The sequence below is a fragment of the Triticum urartu genome, chromosome 7 (genome assembly GCF_003073215.2).
Source record: "Triticum urartu cultivar G1812 chromosome 7, Tu2.1, whole genome shotgun sequence".
Lineage (NCBI taxonomy): Eukaryota > Viridiplantae > Streptophyta > Magnoliopsida > Poales > Poaceae > Triticum > Triticum urartu.
In genome coordinates this window covers 702,802,206-702,820,908 of record NC_053028.1, presented here as the reverse complement: position 1 = coordinate 702,820,908, position 18,703 = coordinate 702,802,206, and the positions used below count along the sequence as shown (strand labels likewise).

The 18,703-nt window shown below is 42.4% G+C and overlaps 1 protein-coding gene across 7 annotated transcripts; it reads right to left on the bottom strand.

The window, feature by feature from the left end:
- Nucleotides 1-366: 366 nt before the first annotated feature.
- Nucleotides 367-13,476, bottom strand: LOC125524085 (protein PHOTOPERIOD-INDEPENDENT EARLY FLOWERING 1). Of its 7 annotated transcripts, none has more exons than XM_048689153.1 (21): nt 13,271-13,476; nt 12,104-12,235; nt 11,748-11,828; nt 11,514-11,621; nt 11,291-11,371; nt 11,108-11,196; nt 10,638-10,987; nt 10,496-10,554; nt 10,007-10,142; nt 9,831-9,914; nt 9,608-9,729; nt 9,460-9,492; nt 8,809-8,844; nt 8,528-8,596; nt 7,477-7,539; nt 4,042-7,399; nt 3,816-3,880; nt 3,658-3,728; nt 2,714-3,452; nt 1,533-2,002; nt 367-1,371 (listed from the first exon to the last, which is right to left on the bottom strand). In XM_048689153.1, exons 2-21 carry the CDS (start codon nt 12,161-12,163, stop codon nt 957-959), a joined length of 6,489 nt encoding a protein of 2,162 aa, XP_048545110.1. In that variant the 5' UTR covers nt 12,164-12,235; nt 13,271-13,476; the 3' UTR covers nt 367-956. The 7 variants fall into 7 exon arrangements, with proteins under 7 accessions (XP_048545110.1, XP_048545113.1, XP_048545115.1 ...); XM_048689156.1 differs by having other exon boundaries at nt 2,714-3,449; XM_048689158.1 differs by having other exon boundaries at nt 9,831-9,899.
- Nucleotides 13,477-18,703: the final 5,227 nt, after the last annotated feature.

Genomic DNA, 18,703 nt, shown 5'->3' with positions numbered 1-18,703 from the left:
CGGGCCCTTTTGCTAGCACACAAACAATGAAAGAACAACTCAAGGCTTCAAATATTTGCACTAACCTCATCTGACTTACAGGTCGAAACCAAGAAATGCATATGGGGAGAGCAGGCAAGGAACTCCCGCAGTAATCTGAATACACGTCAAAGATTCAAAGATGATATAATGTTGCAAATCTCTTGCACAGTACTGAGGCTCCAGTTCTAGTCCTTCACCCACAAATAACATACCAAAAGTGTTTACCATAGATATCTGATTCGTGCAACTGCAAAATTTGTCACAAAACCAAAACTAGCAGAACTAGAAAATAGAATACAAACATTACTCCAGCTACAAAAGAAGATTATCTAAATGAAGCACACATAGAATCCTCCCAAGGCAAATTATTGCTCCTATGAACTTCAGGATCGATACAAACGAAGAGAATCATTCGTCCGCAAGTATCTGTTTCACAACCAGGGGGGTACACGGCTGTTAATTTTCTAGTGCCAGGTAGGAAAAATGACATGAATAGATTAAACGGCCAAGGGAGCAACAATCAAGAAATCACGGCAGGGCTGGGCCTCCTCTTTTCCGTCCCTGCTGGCATCTGCTAAGCAAAATTTACATGTATGGTGAAGTTACAAGATCGATCTCTCCACACAGATGGGGGAGGGAGGGAGACTCACTTCTACATCCTAGGATCCTAGACTAACAATATACATACATGTATAGAGAGTACCCCCAATGCCTCCATTAGTGCAGCAGCAAACCCCCATGCTCCAAACTCATCAGGACCCACGTGGCCTCGCCGACAGCACCGCTCCCGCCAATCATGACCAAGCTTGCAACCAAAACCATGCATGGCTGAGCAACTCGACCAGATATCCTTGGGCTCCCTGCCAGAGACAAAATCTTCTCTGCTCTTGATAGAAGGGCATGCATGCTATCTAGACCAAAATGTCCATTTATTCTCATCCGATGTCTGTCAAATCCACGAGAGGATCCAACTCCTCAATACCAGCAAGGGAAACTTGGTCATACTGGTATGGGGCAAACTCAGTGTCAGTCTCTTCTAGAGTTAGATCCTCCATGTAGGTCAACTCAGAATCATCAATGCCAAAGTCGGATAGTGACTGTGTGATGGGGAACTCAGCTGCACTTGTCAACAGTTGCCGGGGGGATCGGAGAAAATCAAACTTCAAAGCCGGCATGTCCTGCGGTTCAGCCATCCTCTGAATTTTCGATTTCGGTGGTCTTCCCGATTCTGAAGCTGCTTTGTGCTTTCCTGTGGACTTTGAGCCAGATTTATGTCGAGCAGTATCATTCATGTGGACAGATGATGCCCAGTGAGAACCTTCCCCTTCAAAACAAGCTTCTGATGCTATCCTGCATATATGTACATTAGACATAGGCATTAGTTTACGTTCCAGAAGGCTGCTAAACAACATGAAGATTCAAATAATTTGAAGCACTGCTCGTCTCGATTACAAAACAAGGACAATAAGGGTCACCAGCACTGCAACAATAAAGCATTAGACACCACTGACCTGAATCTGTTCTCAGCATGTCTATGAGGAAGCCCAGACAGCAGTGATTGTTCCACCGGCACAACAGTGCGTCTAATAGGATCTGGTTCTAGAATGGACACATTCACCACAGATGGAAAGTCTGCCTGGTAAGCATGTCGATCTGTCCGGAAATCCAATACTAAATCTAAATGCCTCCGGCGAGGTTCCTGATTGCTTGTTGGTATTGCCACTCTTGGACATTGGGCCTGAGCATCTGCGAGGGCTGTCCTTACCAGATTAAAGGATGGCTTGTCGTTTGTCATGGACCAGTTCTCACTCAATCTAACAGGGTTATGGGTTGCACTAGAACAAACACTTGTAACACGTCGGGACTCATGAGCACATTTTGATCTCCAAACAGAAGAAAGTATGGCCATGAAATGTTTCTGGAGAAGCAACTCGTTGTTAGGAATTTCACTGATCACATTCAGCAACATCCGAGTTTGATCCTGAAAGATGTCATAGAGAAATGGTCAATATGTGGCTAACAAGTAGCTGAAAGGCACATAATATAGCTGACAAACACCTAGAGAGAAAAATGATGTCAAACTATATGACCCAAGGAAAAAAGAGACATATGGATGAAGCCACGTAATTTCAATATTGTATCAAGCCTAGCACACATATTTACACATACCGCTTGACTATTTACTCGCTTATAAATTTCAGAGAGGATTACTGGTCAGCAGAGCTATGCTGACTTGCTTACTGGTCAGAGATGAAATTCTCTTCCCAGCAGCAAATGAAAGTTGGTCAGTGATCAGCAATTACCATAACTCAAAAAAGAGGAATCCAGTGCTATGTTGAGTTTCTGAGAAAAGGAAATTCTGAAATAAACAGTAGGATGTTTCACTCCAAGATACTCCATATTGTGTCAGTGGCATGTTTCACACATGCACCATTTCAGACTTAAGCCCAGTTTTTTTTGTGCTTTTAAAATATAAGCTGCCCCCTAGGCTTCTAGAAATATGCCTCAACGAATATAGGGGGCGATTTCTAAAACAAGCTGGGGAGGGTTGGCTTATGTCATAAGCCGCCAAAAGAACTGGACCTTACTGTAAAACAAATCAGAGAACAATAGTACTGGAAAGCATGAACATGCAAAAATATCCTCATGTTGGAAATTTCTCCTCTACCAAGATAACAGTAAATCAACTCACCTCAGATACTTTCAAGACAGCCTTCCCGGCACCAGAAGGAGCCTTCTCACTGTTTGCATTGTCAGTAGCTGACAATACATATTTGCAGAATAATTCTCGGAATCTCTCACAGCAATGTACAGGATGACGATATCTTCCCCTATAACATGCACCACCAGGTATGGAATGAAGAAGGTCACTAGCCAGTTCCCAAACAGGACCGTACTCATGTACAGTTCCACAAAGAACTGCATCTTCCTCAGTAGTCCATGAATCTAAAGCACAATCTCGAGGCCACATAAGACCCTTCTTCTTCAACCTCTCAGGCTTAATTACCATAACACGTTTTGCTGGCATGGAGGCCATGGAAATCCGGCCATCACTCTTAATTCTCACCGACTTCGGATCAGAATCATTCACTTCATCCATCAACTTGAGTTGCTTGCCTTCGAGCGAGTGCTTATGTGATGAGGACTCAGGAGTACAGTTCGATTTAGGGGCTTTCTTGAACTTCTTCAGGGCTCTGCTACTGCTGCTCACTTCCTCATTTCTAGGTGTCATCTTTTTACGCTTATGTGAACCATGATGTGGTGATTCATCACTCATAAGCTCTGGCGAGGGTGCATTGTCATCAATACTCATAGTATCTACAGACGTTTCATCGTGCATGGCCTCTGAGTCAGATGACACACGTCCTTTTTTTAAAGACTTAAACTTGCCTGCCTTCCTTTTCTTCTTCTTTGACTTTTTGCGGTGACTGCTATAAAAGGATGACAGAAGGAAACAGTAATTTATGTGGTCAACAGCAGAAAAGCATATAAGAATTGCATGTATAGCATGATATTACTGCAAGAAGAGTGGAGACAGTAGTGTAGCAGAGGAGTGTCTAACAGAACTATAAAACAGGTAATTCAATACATCAATGATAAAATTGTGAACGTGCTGAGAGCATAATTGTAAATTACCTCGCCATGTCATTCATTTCCTCTAGCTCTTTGGCTGCTTCAAGAACTTGCCTTTCCTGTTCCTCCAACAACTGTGCGTATTACAGCATGGATGCCATTAATACTCATAGTACTATGCACAAGAGGCACACAGACAAGAACTTAAGATATAAACTAACCTGTTTTTTAGCTAGAGCCTCAACCTGTTGGCGATACGCTGTAGTAGCAAAATCAACATCCCATGCTGCAATTGAAACAATGTCAATACACTGGAATATAAGAAAAAGGAGCGAGGCATGCATCGAGGAGAGCACTAGCTCGAACCAATTGCAAAAAATAAAGTGACTAAATGAATTTTTAGAAGACAAACATGAGTGCGGTCAGTACCAACATGAAATCACTTACACTCATAAGATAGTGGTTCCTGGTCTTCATCAATTTCTGCTTCTAAATCTTCTTTGAGTTTTTCAATGCGTTCAAGTTCCCATTCTTCCTCTGCAACATTCACCTGATAATTTACAGCAGCTTTGTCAATTATTGGATCCCAGAGCTCCAAAAACCTCATTGCATATCTATCTATTGGCCGAAGGTGATTTTCAAAAGATGAACTCGCTTGTCCTGCTGCAGCTGCTGCAGCAGCCATTTGCTTAACATCAGCAAGCATATCCATATCTCCGTCACCTGCAGCCAATGTAAGAGCCTTTTCTTCATTTATTTGGTTCACAGGTAAACCAACATTTTTATCCTTATCCGCATCAGAACTTTGATGTTTATGCTCTTCACTGGTGTGATCATCAGGTTTTGTATCCTCCTCATTTACAAGCTCATCATCCTCTAGCCTTCCAGCAACCTCCTCACTGAATTCTTGATTGTCTGCAGCCTCTTCCTGCTCCAACCTTTTGAGAGCCATATAGTCAGCTTCATCTTCTGCCTGTCTAATAGCTGCTTCAACATCTGCATTTGACAGCGCCAGACCAGTTTCATTTGAGGATACAGCAGTCATAGAGCGATCCCTCGGCTGTTCTTCGACATTAAGAGGTGTGTGCCCAGAAAAAAATTCCATAGGGTCCAGCTTCTTGAAGAACTCTGTATTGTAACAACCGCGTTGTATCACTAAATCATCAAGTGTTCGCTTCTGATTTGCTTTCTTGAGAATATTCTCCTCTATAGTGCTCTCACTAATCAGCCTATAGATGTTAACTTCACGAGTCTGTCCTATCCTGTGGCATCTGTCTTGGGCTTGTTGATCCATTGCAGGGTTCCAGTCACTGTCATAGAATATAACAGTGTCTGCACCTACTAGGTTGACTCCCACACCGCCACTGCGAGTGGATAAAATGAAAAGAAAAAACTTCGGGTTTGTATTGAACCTCTGCATTAGTGTCTGCCTCTCTTCTGGCTGGGTAGAACCATCTAACCTCAAATATGTATAGCCATACAAATTAATGAATTCCTCCAAAGTATCAAGCATCTTGGTCATCTGAGTAAATATCAAGGCTCTGTGTCCTTCTGACTTCAAACGTCTCAGCAAGATAGCAAGCTCCTGCAACTTCCCACAGTCAAACTGGATCAGGCGCCTATCAGGGAAGTACACTTGACGGCGAACAATTGCAGGCCTTATAGGGGAGAGAATGGGCGAGAACTCATTCATACATTGTTCTCTGTAAGCTGGTCCAAGAAGAACAGGTGAATTCCTTTTTTTGCACCAGCAAATAGGAGTAGCAGCCCGTGCAGCAGGAATTGCAAAAGTAAATGATTCAATAAAGCCAAGCATTTTATTGAAGCGTTCCACAGATGAAAGAACAAGATCTGCTAGACTCGATGAAAAATCCATGTAGCATGAAGGGTTGTTCTTCTTCTCAAGAACATCACACATAGGATGTCTTATGGTCAGAAGCTCTCTAATGTTTCTACCATAAACAGGCCTCTTCTCACATCTCAACCTATTCCACCAAGCAATTGAAGCTGCTCTTTCTTTGGCCTCTTTAATTCTCTCCTCCTGCAAGGCTTTCTGAATTTCTTCAAAAATATTTGTTCCATTCCTTCTCTGACCAGCCTTACTAGAGCAAGAAATCTCTGCACCAGAGCCCCTAGAGGTGATGCCTGGAAGAAAGACAGCAGCAACCTCATCTGCCTCCCAAGAAGTCATATTAAATTCATTTTGAGTAAACACAAGGTTCATATCAGATAGGCCAGCCTGAGAAAATGGCCCCTTATCCAGGACCATGCAAACAGAAGAGCTGATCTGCATGTCAATCCCTGCCATGTCAAATGAGCTGATAATTGGGCGGCCTTCAAAAAGATCTGGATGGTTACAGACCTTTCTGAGTTGCATAATGATACTAATCATACCAAAATAGTTGCCACTTGACAGTGTAGCTTGTGTATCTGAGCTGGCAATAAAATCTTCATACAAGTTTCTTTGCCTTCTGGAAAGTCGGCAATATATGACATGCTCATGCTTCTGCGGTAACTGCTTCTCAACATCTCGTTTCAATCGCCGTAATATAAATGGGCGGAGGACATTGTGCAACCGATCAATAACTTCCTTGTTTACCTTGTCTTGGCCCTCCACCATTCCTGATATCGGATTGCAGAACCAATCTTTGAACTCTTGGTGAGATTGGAATACATGTGGCATCAAAAAGTGCATGAGAGACCAAAGTTCCATAAGGTCATTTTGCAAAGGAGTTCCAGTCAAAAGAATACGTCGTTTTGAATTAAAATTCAGCAGAGTCTGCCATCTTTGTGATTTCCAGTTCTTTATCAGATGAGCCTCATCAAGAATAAGATACTTCCACTTCTTTCGCTTGAACGCTTTGGAGTCCTGAATAACTAGCCTGTATGTCGTGATGCATACATGGAAAAAATTTGGCTTCATCCAACCTTGACGTTTCTGCTTTCTCTCCTTTGCACTTCCAAAATAAGTAAGTATTTTAAAGGCAGGACACCATTTCAGAAATTCTGTTTCCCAATTTAACATAACACTGGTTGGCACGACAATAAGATGTGGACCCCATATCCCCTTCTCACATGCAAGGTGTGCTAGCAAGGAGATAGTCATGATTGTCTTCCCTAAACCCATTTCATCTGCTAAAATTCCATTCAGCCTCTTTTCATACATAGCAACCAACCAGTCCAACCCAATATGCTGATATTCCCGAAGAGAATGCTTGAGAAGGAATGGGAATTTTGTGCGGACACTTGTTGTTGAAAAGGTGTTCCCAGTTGGTTGTGCTGCTCTTGCAGCAGCAGCAGCATCAGCCATTACACTGTCACCAGTATCCTCATCGGCCATCGCCTTAGCATCAGTCTGCTCATCTTCTTTAACAAAACGTTCTTGTACACTAGTTTCCTCATCGGCCATCACCTTAGCATCAGTCAGCACATCTTCTTTAACAGGACATTCTTGTACAATAGTTTCCTGATCGGCCATCACCTTAGCATCGGTCATCTCAACTTCTTTAACAGAACATTCTTGTACACTAGCTTCCTCATCGGCCATCACCTTAGCATCAGTCAGCTCGCCTTCTTTAACAGAGCATTCCTGCACGCTAGGCTCTGAAACTATTTCTAGTTGTAGGGCATTGCCGCTCACATGCTCAGCTCCCAGCACTTCTGCTATTTCGTTATTTTCAGACGTATCATTGTTCAGTTCCAAGTCGGCAGGTGGATCATCCAGAGACATGTCACTATTAACCTCTTCATTAGAATGTGTGGGTGAATCCTCCAGTTCTGCTGTTAAGTCATCTGCATAGCCATCCTATAAATATAAAAAGGGCATTACAGATGGACCACAGTAAAATGCAATTGAAGAAAGCAAATGGAAAATCTGCATACCTTTGGGTACCTCGCAAGAAGTTCTTCTAGTGGGATCTCACTCTCTTTTTGCAGAAGCTTAATCTGTATTTACAAAACAAGATCAATGATAAATATGCAAGGGCGAAGCTAGTATGTGTGTGCAATGATCACAAAATTGAAACCTCAAATAACAGGGTCTAAAACACACAAGCAACATAAAACAGCCCAATGCCCCCATCTGGGTTTTTTACAAATGTATGATAGGTCTGTAATTAAAATAAAGTTCAGTCAATGAACATTTATCATTTCAGACCATCTTTCACTGCAGTGGTTCTGACCTCACTCAGTGTTCTCATTGTTTGCCACTCTGGCTTCACAAGCAAACAATAAAGCTCAGTTGTTTTCTGATATCTAGAACATATGGGCATTTTGTGCGCATGTGCCCAAAACACTTTGTTTAGCAGACATACTCCCTCCGTTACTTAATATAAGTCTTTTTAGAGATTCCAATGGGGACTACATACGGAGCAAAATGAGTGAATCTACACTCTAAAATATGTCTATATACATCCGTATGTAGTCCTCATTGAAATCTCTAAAAAGACTTATACTCCCTCCGTCCGAAAAAGCTTGTCCCTCAAATGGATGTATCTAGCACCAAGTTAGTGCTAGATACATCCATTTGAGTAACAAGCTTGGGACAAGCTTTTTCGGATGGAGGGAGTATTTAGGAACGGAGGAAGTAACAAAAACCTCTAAAACTTTGGAAGCTCTTTGGCCCAATATCCATGCTAAATTAAGTTTTGCATAAAAGTCAGATAGCAGATTGACAGAATCAGAATTTCACAATTTGCTCTACAGATGTGCTACTAAGAGAAAAGTCATCAGAAGCTTAACCAATTAAAATACTGAAAAAGTGCTAATCTTTGGTAGTTACATTGTATGACATTGATAGTGAATCAATTGCAGGAGTAGCTTTTACTGACTAGTTCATTCATGTTGTAACCAAATCCGTAAAATCATAACTACAGCAGCTCAAAATGACAATGTGAACAGTTCAACGACATTACTGACTAATGTATGAAATCACCTCATCCGAAGGATCAGGACCATCTTTCTTTGCCAACTCTTCCTCTTCAGATAAAGTTGCTTCATCATCCTACCAAATAGATGCAGCTAATAAGGCTCACAAATAGACAAAGATAAACACATATACGAAGGGCGGGAGAATTCAATGCACATGGCAACTCCATGAATCATGAATGGATGTGTTTCTAATCTTCCAGAGCAACTTCCATGCAATTAGTATAACGTTAAGTATGTAGGAAACAAGAAAGTGGTGAAGAAATCAGATGAAGATGGATGTACTACCTTTCCTTCATCAGTACAAACATAATCGTTATCCTCCTGAAAATAATAAACGATACGAGTTAGTATGCAAAACCATAGATTCCCCACACAAACAGGATACTTCGCATTTATTACACCAAAGCAGATCATGCCAAAACACAAACAGGATAATTACTAGGATTGCTTAGTGTTTCAATCCACGTTACTTCCTCCGTCACGGTTTAGAAGGCGCGCTTGGAAATTCTCTAGAACCTAGGTGGTTATCTATTGGTTGTGAGATGGGCTAAAAAATAGCATTCACACTACGCATGCATATAGAAATAGTATATCTGAGTACTAATTAGCTACTAGAAATAAATGCAATGCGCCCTAAACCTTGTCTATTGTGGAAACGCACGCAAATTTAACTGTGCCTTCTAAACTGTGACGGAGGGAGTAACAATTTTCAGCAAGCTTTTCAACCTGCGAACGCTTGCCAATTACTACTCCAGTTCACAGTATTACAGTAGACTTTTCACAAAACAAAATGATATATCCTAAACTGTAGTACAGTTCAGGGTGAACACTAGTTAGGCAACAGAGGGAGGAAATGAAGTTTTCTTTCAAAGTTAGATGATTTTGTAACGAGGAGAGAAATTCTACAACAGTAAAACAGGTTATTGAAATGTATACCTGCTCACCAGAGACACCGCCATTACTTTTCCCCTGCAAAGATTAAAAAAAATAGTAGAAGTTTAGAGAAAATTCTATAACTTGTTAACCTTGGCCCGCTCACACACATGGCCATATGCAAAAGAAGGCACAAGGAAAACAACTGTACATGATTCCTCTTCACAAACTCAGCATAATGGTGGCTATCATCAACTTCCTCAGAAAAATTGCCTTCATCACTTGAAGTATAACCAGAATCATGATTACAGCCATTAACCTGGTTTGAAGAATCTGATAATAAACAGCAAAAAGGCCAGATCAATTTGGAAAGACATCAATGAGTATGCAGTATTTCAGTTTCCTAATGCCATGCAGGTATTTGAAAATCTAACCTTTAGTTGAATTCTTCAAATCTGAGTTGCTGCAAGTGTCTTTGTTAACTGGACTGCTTTCCCTGCTAACTAAGAATGCTTGAGCTGATCAATTTATCAATTTAGCACCAAATAGAGCACAGTGTTGTCTCTATATATGTTAAGGCAGGTACAAGAGAACTGCTTTCGGGGATCACCTTGGCTTTTGAGATACGACTTAAGAAGATCATCAATTGGTATGTCAGCTTCTGCCTGCAATGCAGCTAATTCTTCATTGCGCTCAGCCTCCGTGATTTGGGCTTCATCCTCATCAATTGTGCGCTCGTCATCTTCCTGCAGTACCAACACATATCAGAGTGATTCATATGTTGTGAAAACAATGAAGATTTCCAGCAGGGGCAGAAATGCAGTATCATAACAATACTTAAGTATATGGCATGTTGTATTATATTCTGTTATTTTGAACAGCAGCTAATCAACAGAAATCTAGGAGTGCCGAGCAGAAATGTGGTATCATAACATACTGGCATGAAAAACAGAACAAGAAAATGGCAAACTGCCAATAAAAACAAATTGTTCAACTTATTCACAACAATAATGCTTGGTACTAAGATCCTTAGGATTCACGGCAATTATATTCATATGGACAAAATAAAAATATGGGCAAACAAAAAATATTAGCTTACCTGTTCTTCGTTCAAGGAGCTGCTATCATAGTCATCATCGGTTTCCATTGTATCTGCAACTAAAAGGTGTTAAAGCCTAAAGAAAAGGACAATTAACTGAATAAGTTTTCTGAAGCATGCAGCAATTCGTCAAGCTAAACACCTAGATCATCAGGAGTTGGTGCATTTATGTTCTCCGCAGCTACTTCCTCCTGCGCTGGTTGATTAGTGTGCGAAGGTTCTGCTACGTCCTCCTGCAATGGTTGATTAGTGTGCGAAGGTTCTGCTACATCCTCCTGCAATGGTTGACTAGTCTGCGAAGGTTCTGCTACATCCTCCTGCGATGGTTGATTAGTCTGCGAAGGTCCTGCTACTTCCTCCTGGGATGGTTGATTAGTCTGGGAAGGTCCTGCTACTTCCTCCTGGGATAGTACATTTGCCTGTAACAGTCCATTTTCTTGTGTTTGCAAATGGGGAACATCCACGAGATTTTCAGCCAACATTGTAGAATATCTGAAAAATTCAAAGCAAATGACAGAAGGTTAGAATGCAGCCAGGGCCAATCGACCTAAAATAAAAAAATCCAAGGTTTGAAATAGACACGGAAAATCAACCAACAATAGATGGTGGTACCTTTCAGTCTGACCTAAAAGGAAATCAAGCTGCTTATCGAGGGCCTTTTTCTTCCTTTCCTCAACCTCTAGTTGATTCTTATAGAGAACCTACATTCACATCGTTAAGTGATATTGGTTCAGTTTCTTGAGAACATGACATAGTAAAGTAAGTCGTACAGTGAGGCACACAAAAAAAACTTGCCAACTTCTCTATTTTGGTCCAGAACTTCTTCACATCCTTAGAAATATTTAGGGCAACTTTTCTCAGGCGATGTTCTCCCTCCTGCAAGAGAAGGATCATCAAACTAAGATACAACCTCATGGATTCGATATCTGGATAGTAGAAATAAAGGCATCCCTTGATTTGGTACCGGTCAAATAAAGTATAAAAAATATAGATTGGTTATATCATAGATGATGCAAACCTTCTGTTTTTTCTCATCCTTTGTTGCTTGGTCAACTACACCCATATTGGCCCTTTGAGCAATCTTTTTAGCCATGGACAACTTCCACTTTCTCTCAGATTCAAACTCCTGCAGGATATTTAAATTAAGGAAGAAAAGATAACAGGATCACTACAGCTCCACGACAGAATCCTGCAATATTACGCCATTTAAAAGGAGGATAGCAAGTGTTTGATAGTATTAGTAGCAACTAACCTTTGACAGCCAAACCATTTCCCCCAGAACATGGTCCCAGTGAACTTTTGGCTTCCGAGGCTCCCTTGGAGCTTCAAGAGCCTGAACAGATAGGGAAAAGGTTTCAGTCAATGTACTAAAACCAAAGTGAAACTGGCAATGGATGGCATACCTAACATATAGATTAAATAATACTAGTAACAGAAAACTTAAAGAGAAGAGAAGCACTACTTTAATTCTTACCCACACTGACTACAGGGTATGACAAGCGAAATTTGCCATCATGTAAATATGAAATGCAAAGTAAAGAGATGGGGAATATGGAGAGCAATGATAAAATACAGCTGGTAAATGACATGTCAAAGCTGCAAGCTGACCTTCTTGCGTCTAGGTCTTGTCTCATGGTCTGGCTTCGACCTGGGACCTTTTGATGCCATCTTTTCAATCCCTTGCAGAGGAGTATCTCATGTCTTGGGCGATATGTAGAAAAATGGCATACGGACTGTGCACTACATATGCTAACACAGAATTAGTAGCGAGACAGAAGATCTTATCTATTTTAAATAATGCATGCAAGGCAAAGCAAGAGCAAATGGTGAAAGCAGGTCTCCAAGCCATCCAAGCATGTAAATGAGCTCTTCTTCAGACTCCCTACAACTGAATTTCGACCATTTTAACCCTGCCCATGGTATGCTCAATTTCTAGCAAGTAGGATCCATCAGTGACAAGCCAGACCACACCCCATTGTAGAAGTGAAAGGCAGAAAGCAGAGAAGTTGGTTGGGGCACACCGGTGTCTCAGCAAGATGCTGCCACAGCAAATCGCGAACGGAAAAGCTGATGGTACTTCAACACAACTGTTAGATTGGATAAAAGCATGTAGAGCCTACTTCTGCCAAACTAACGTTACAGCAACTGGATAAACTAATGCACGTCCTAGAGCCACATTCTCATTGCCCATTGCCTAACATTTGAACCGTGAGATCACATTTCTGCATTCAGTATATATTCACAGCTCAATGACACGGCTGAAGCTACTGAGTAACCATGTTCACAGCCTGCGGCATCCTGCTTAAACAGCCCAACTAATTGGCTGTTGCATCCAGCTTAAACAGCCTGTGAAGGACACAATATGTACCGGAAAGAGAATCCTGGGGTTACCCGAAATAAGCAGGCTATACTATTTTATTTTGAAACTAATAAAGCAAGCACACTACCAGGCAGAAAAAAGACGCTCGCCCGCTGATCTCAAAGCTAACCACGGCATCTTTGCCCGAAACGGCAAGGCACACGCCGCATTACTTCGCTGCGCTACTCCAGGAAAAAAAATCCACCGATTCAGCGCGCCAAATCTCGAGATCCGGGGAGCCGCATTCCGCGGGAACGGGAGGGCGCCCGGTCCGCCAGGCGAACTTCGCGAAATGCGCGCGGCCGCGGGAAGGGAAAAGCGGATTCCAACGGGGAGCCGCACACGGAACAGCTGGTCGCGCTACCTACCAATCACTGGCCCGAGCAGGGGACCGGGCAGAGGTGAGCGGGTCGTACCTACGCGCGGGTCGCGGCAGCTCCGGTAGGGTTCGGGGGCGGGGGCGGCCGCGTCGGCGGGCTCCGCCGCAGGGCGAGCGTCGCCGTCGGCAGCCGCGGGCCCCGCGGGAGGGGAAGACGCGCGGGCGGTCCTCCGGCCCTTGCCCGGCGGCGGCGGCGGCGGCGGTGGAGGGTCGCCGCGGGGAGGGGGTGGGGTGGGGGTGGGGGGCGGAGGCGGCGAGATCGAGATGGGCTAGGGCACGGGCGGGTTGGGGACTGGGGTTGGCGTCGGGGGCCTGGGGAGCTAAAACTCGGGGTGGGGTGGAATGACGGGAACGCCCCTGGGGGGTGCGCTGCGGGGGCGCCGCGCGGGGCGGCGTTTTGGGGATTTCGCGTGCGCGTGAGTGGATTCGTGTGTCAGAGGATAGAGGGTGGAGGAGAGGAGTGAGGGAGGGAGGTCGCCGCCGCGCCCGGCGACAGCGACCGGTGTGGTGGTGGTGGGTGCGTCGGTCCGGCCCACGACTCGGTGAGGCCCAAGATGATAGTTTCTTCTTCTTCCTTTTTCTCTTTTATTATATATATATACTACTATCTCCGTTCCGAAAAGTAAGGCGTATTTTGTTTCGTCAAGACATGCATTTGACTAATAATTACTCTGTAAATACAAGATTATATGACATGAAATTTGTGCCACCAGATTCATATTTAAAAGATACTTTGTTATGGTAGTGATTTTGTATCACATAAATGAAATGCTAAAAGTGCAATTGTTGGTCAAACTCTTATCTTAATGAAAAAAATACCCCTTATTCATCGGAACGGAGGGAGTCTGTGAGTTGCCATGAAAACCAATTTTTTTTAATGTGTATATAAATGCTAGGTCTGTGTTAAGGTAGAAGGAGAGGTAATTACACCTTATATGGCATAGGGCAAGCGAAAGCACCAAGGATTAGATTTTTATTTTGACTAAATGGCGTACGGGAAGATGCAATCAAATATGGCATGAAATTAAGCGGCGTAATTTCAAGTTATTGCAAAAGATAAAGTTAATTAAGATTGAGTTGATGTAGTGCTCCCCGCAAAAAAAAAGAGTTGATGTAGTGCTGCAAAAAGGTATGTAAACTAGATGATGCCCCGCGCGTTGCTGTGTGAACCTTGGTAAAACATATGCATAAATAAATGTTACAAAACTAACACTATTGCAAAAAAATAAATTTAAGAATGTTCTCATGATATATTTTGAAAAAATAAAATATATGAAGCACGTGAAAAAATGTTTTATAAAAAAGATAAATCTATTGGATTGAAGTCAAATGGGATGCTATTTTTAAGAAAAATGTGTAACATGACCTACATATATTTGCTCCAAATGTACAACATACAAATATATGTAGGTCATGCTACAAAAATGTGTAACATGACTATCTACTAGTGGTTGGGGCTCGCCATTGTAGGACTCTTGAGAGGAAGCTGTGCGTGTATTTCTCCCTCTTAAAAAAACTCATCTTCATCTCAAAATTAAAAAGAGCTTTCTCACAACACGTGGACATCACGTCCATCTCAAAAAGAAAAAGAAAAACTAAAAAAAAAATCTCAAGAAGAAAAAGGAAAAAATCTCACTTCCAACTTTCAAAATTAATCTCCAAAAAAAGCTTTTCTCAAAATAAAAAAATCGCACTTTCATCTTCCAAAAATAATCTCAAAAACATCAAAGTTTCTCACCACGGCCAACCAGCATGCGCCATGTGGCCATGCTGGTTGGTCGCTCTTCTCCCGCACGTTAATATTTTAGTGCCTACACAAAAGTAAGTGAAACAAATTAACATGCATGGTTGCTGAGGTGGCATGGTTGCATGAATAGATTAGTGCACAATTGTTACTTGTGACCACAATGCATGACTTGATGAGGTGGCATAGTTGCATGAAGAGGAAAAACATGCATGGTTGCATGTATAGATTAGTGCACAAATTGTAACTTATGACTACATCATTGACTTGATGATGTGGCACAGTTGCATGAAAAGGAAAAATAGATAGTGGATTACAATTATTTAAGAATAAAGGATTAATGTGATTGAGTGGCGTGTTGGGAAGGTGCGATCAAATATGACGTGGTGGGAAAAAATGATTGGATAAAAAAACCAATGGTTGGACATGGTGGAAGGGGGAGAACCGGTTGATGGAGAGTTTTGCCTGGCACAAAAAGAAACGCTACTTTTTTAAGTACTAGGTATGTGCTTGTGTGCTCCCACGGAGCTGAAAATTTATAATGTATAGATGCTATGTATGTTTTAAGTTAGAACGGGACACAATTTCACCTCATATGACATGGGGCAAACGGGAAGCACCAAGATTATAATTTTGATCATAAATTTGGTGGCATGGGTCATGCATGGTAAGTAAACTAATGTGATTGAGCGGCATACAGAGAGGTGTAGTCAAATATGACATGGAATTAAGCGGTGTAATTCCACATTATTCCAAATGTTAAGTTAATAACTAGCACAATGCGCACGCGTTGCTACGAAGCCATAAAAGTCGATGAGTTCTCATCGGCTTAGGAGATTATCAAAAGATGATGGTCTTGCAGCCATTGTATGGTCCACGATTGAAAAAGAGAACAAAAATATAATGGAAGGTCATGTTGCAATCACTAAAGAGTTTCCAGCGATCATAGTAGGTCATTTGCAAGATTTACAGTGAGATAAGTAAGTGTTTCTTTTAATGATATGAGTATGTTGAATGCACAAGATCGTGAATTCACTAATAGAGAAATGGCTAGCCACAACTTTAGTTGGTGGCGTCATGTTTAATCAACGCCAACACTATTTTTTTATATAGTGGTGGCATCGCATATTTCGTATATCATCACTATGCCTTTAGGGGTGGCGTTGATTTTTTATTGAATGCTACTTATATGTGGGTGTTGGAAATATGCCCTAGAGGCAATAATAAAATGGTTATTATTATATTTCCTTGTTCGTGATAATTGTCTATTGTTCATGCTATAATTGTGTTATCCGGAAATCATAATACATGTGTGAATACATAGACCACAACACGTCCCTAGTGAGCATCTAGTTGACTAGCTCGTTGATCAAAAGATAGCCATGGTTTCCTGACTATGGACATTGGATGTCATTGATAACGGGATCACATTATTAGGAGAATGATGTGATGGACAAGACCCAATCCTAAGCATAGCTCAAAGATCGTGTAGTTCGTTTGTTATAGCTTTTCCGAATGTCAAGTATCATTTCCTTAGACCATGAGATTGTGCAACTCCCGGATACCGTAGGAGTGCTTTGGGTGTGCCAAACGTCACAACATAACTGGGTGACTATAAAGGTGCACTATGGGTATCTCCGAAAGTGTCTGTTGGGTTGGCACGAATCGAGACTGGGATTTGTCACTCCGTATGACGGAGAGGTATCTCTGGGCCCACTCGGTAATGCATCATCATAATGAGCTCAATGTGACCAAGTGGTTGATCACGGGATCATGCATTATGGTACGAGTAAAGTGACTTGCCGGTAACGAGATTGAACGAGGTATTGGGATACCGATGATCGAGTCTCGGGCAAGTAACGTACCGATTGACAAAGGGAATTGTATACGTGATTGATTGAATCCTCGACATCGTGGTTCATCCGATGAGATCATCAAGGAGCATGTGGGAGCCAACATGGGTATCTAGATCCCGCTGTTGGTTATTGACCGGAGAGTCGTCTCGGTCATGTATGCGTGTCTCCCGAACCCGTAGGGTCTACACACTTAAGGTTCGGTGACGCTAGGATTGTTGAGATATTAGTATACGGTAACTCGAAAGTTGTTCGGAGTCCCGGATGAGATCCGGACGTCATGAGGAGTTCCGGAATGGTCCGTAGGTGAAGATTTATATATAGGAAGTCAAGTTTCGGCCATCGGGAAAGTTTTGGGGGTAATCGGTATTGTACCGGGACCACCGGAAGGGTCCCGGGGGTCCACCGGGTGGGGCCACCTATCCCGAAGGGCCCCATGGGCTGAAGTGGGAGGGGAACCTACCCCTGGTGGGTTGGTGCGCCCCCCATGGGCCTCCCCTGCGCTCCACTTGGGTATGTAGATGCACTCCACTCTCCCTCGTTGCTAGATGACTCCATAGATTGATCTTGGTGATGCGTAGAAAATTTTAAAATTCTGCTACATTCCCCAACAATGGCATCATGAGCTAGGTCTATGTGTAGTTTCTATGCACGAGTAGAACACAAAGCAGTTGTGGGCGTCGATATTGTCAATTTACTTGTCGTTACTAGTCTTATCTTGATTCGGCGGCATTGTGGGATGAAGCGGCCCGGACCGACCTTACACGTACGCTTACGTGAGACTGGTTCCACCGACTGATATGCACTAGTTGCATAAGATGGCTAGCGGGTGTCTGTCTCTCCCACTTTAGTCGGATCGGATTCGATGAAAAGGGTCCTTATGAAGGGTAAATAGAAATTGGCATATCACGTTGTGGTTTTGGCGTAGGTAAGAAATGTTCTTGCTAGAAACCTATAGCAACCACGTAAAAAAACTTGCAACAACAATTAGAGGACGTCTAACTTGTTTTTGCAGCATGTGCCGTGTGATGTGATATGGCCAAAAGGATGTGATGAATGATATATGTGATGTATGAGATTGATCATGTTCTTGTAATAGGAATCACGACTTGCATGTCGATGAGTATGACAACCGGCAGGAGCCATAGGAGTTGTCTTAATTTATTTATGACCTGCATGTCAACATAAACGTCATGTAATTACTTTACTTTATTGATAAAGCGTTAGCCATAGTAGTAGAAGTAATAGATGACGAGACAACTTCAAGAAGACACGATGATGGAGATCACGATGATGGAGATCATGATGATGGAGATCATGGTGTCATGCCGGTGACAACGATGATCATGGAGCCCCGAAGATGGAGATCAAAAGGAGCAAATGATATTGGACATATCATGTCACTATTTGATTGCATGTGATGTTTATCATGTTTTACATCTTATTTGCTTAGAACGACGATAGCTTAAATAAGATGATTCCTCGTAATAATTTCAAGAAAGTGTTCCCCCTAACTGTGCACCGTTGCGAAGTTTCGTTGTTTCAAAGCACCACGTGATGATCGGGTGTGATAGATTCTAACGTTCGAATACAACGGGTGTAAGCCAGATTTACACACGCAATACACTTAGGTTGACTTGACGAGCCTAGCATGTACAGACATGGCCTCGGAACACGGAAGACCGAAAGGTCGAGCATGAGTCGTATAGAAGATACGATCAACATGAAGATGTTCACCGATGTTGACTAGTCTGTCTCACGTGATGATCGGACACGGCCTAGTTGACTCGGATCATGTTTCACTTAGATGACTAGAGGGATGTCTATCTGAGTGGGAGTTCATTGAATAATTTGATTAGATGAACTTAATTAT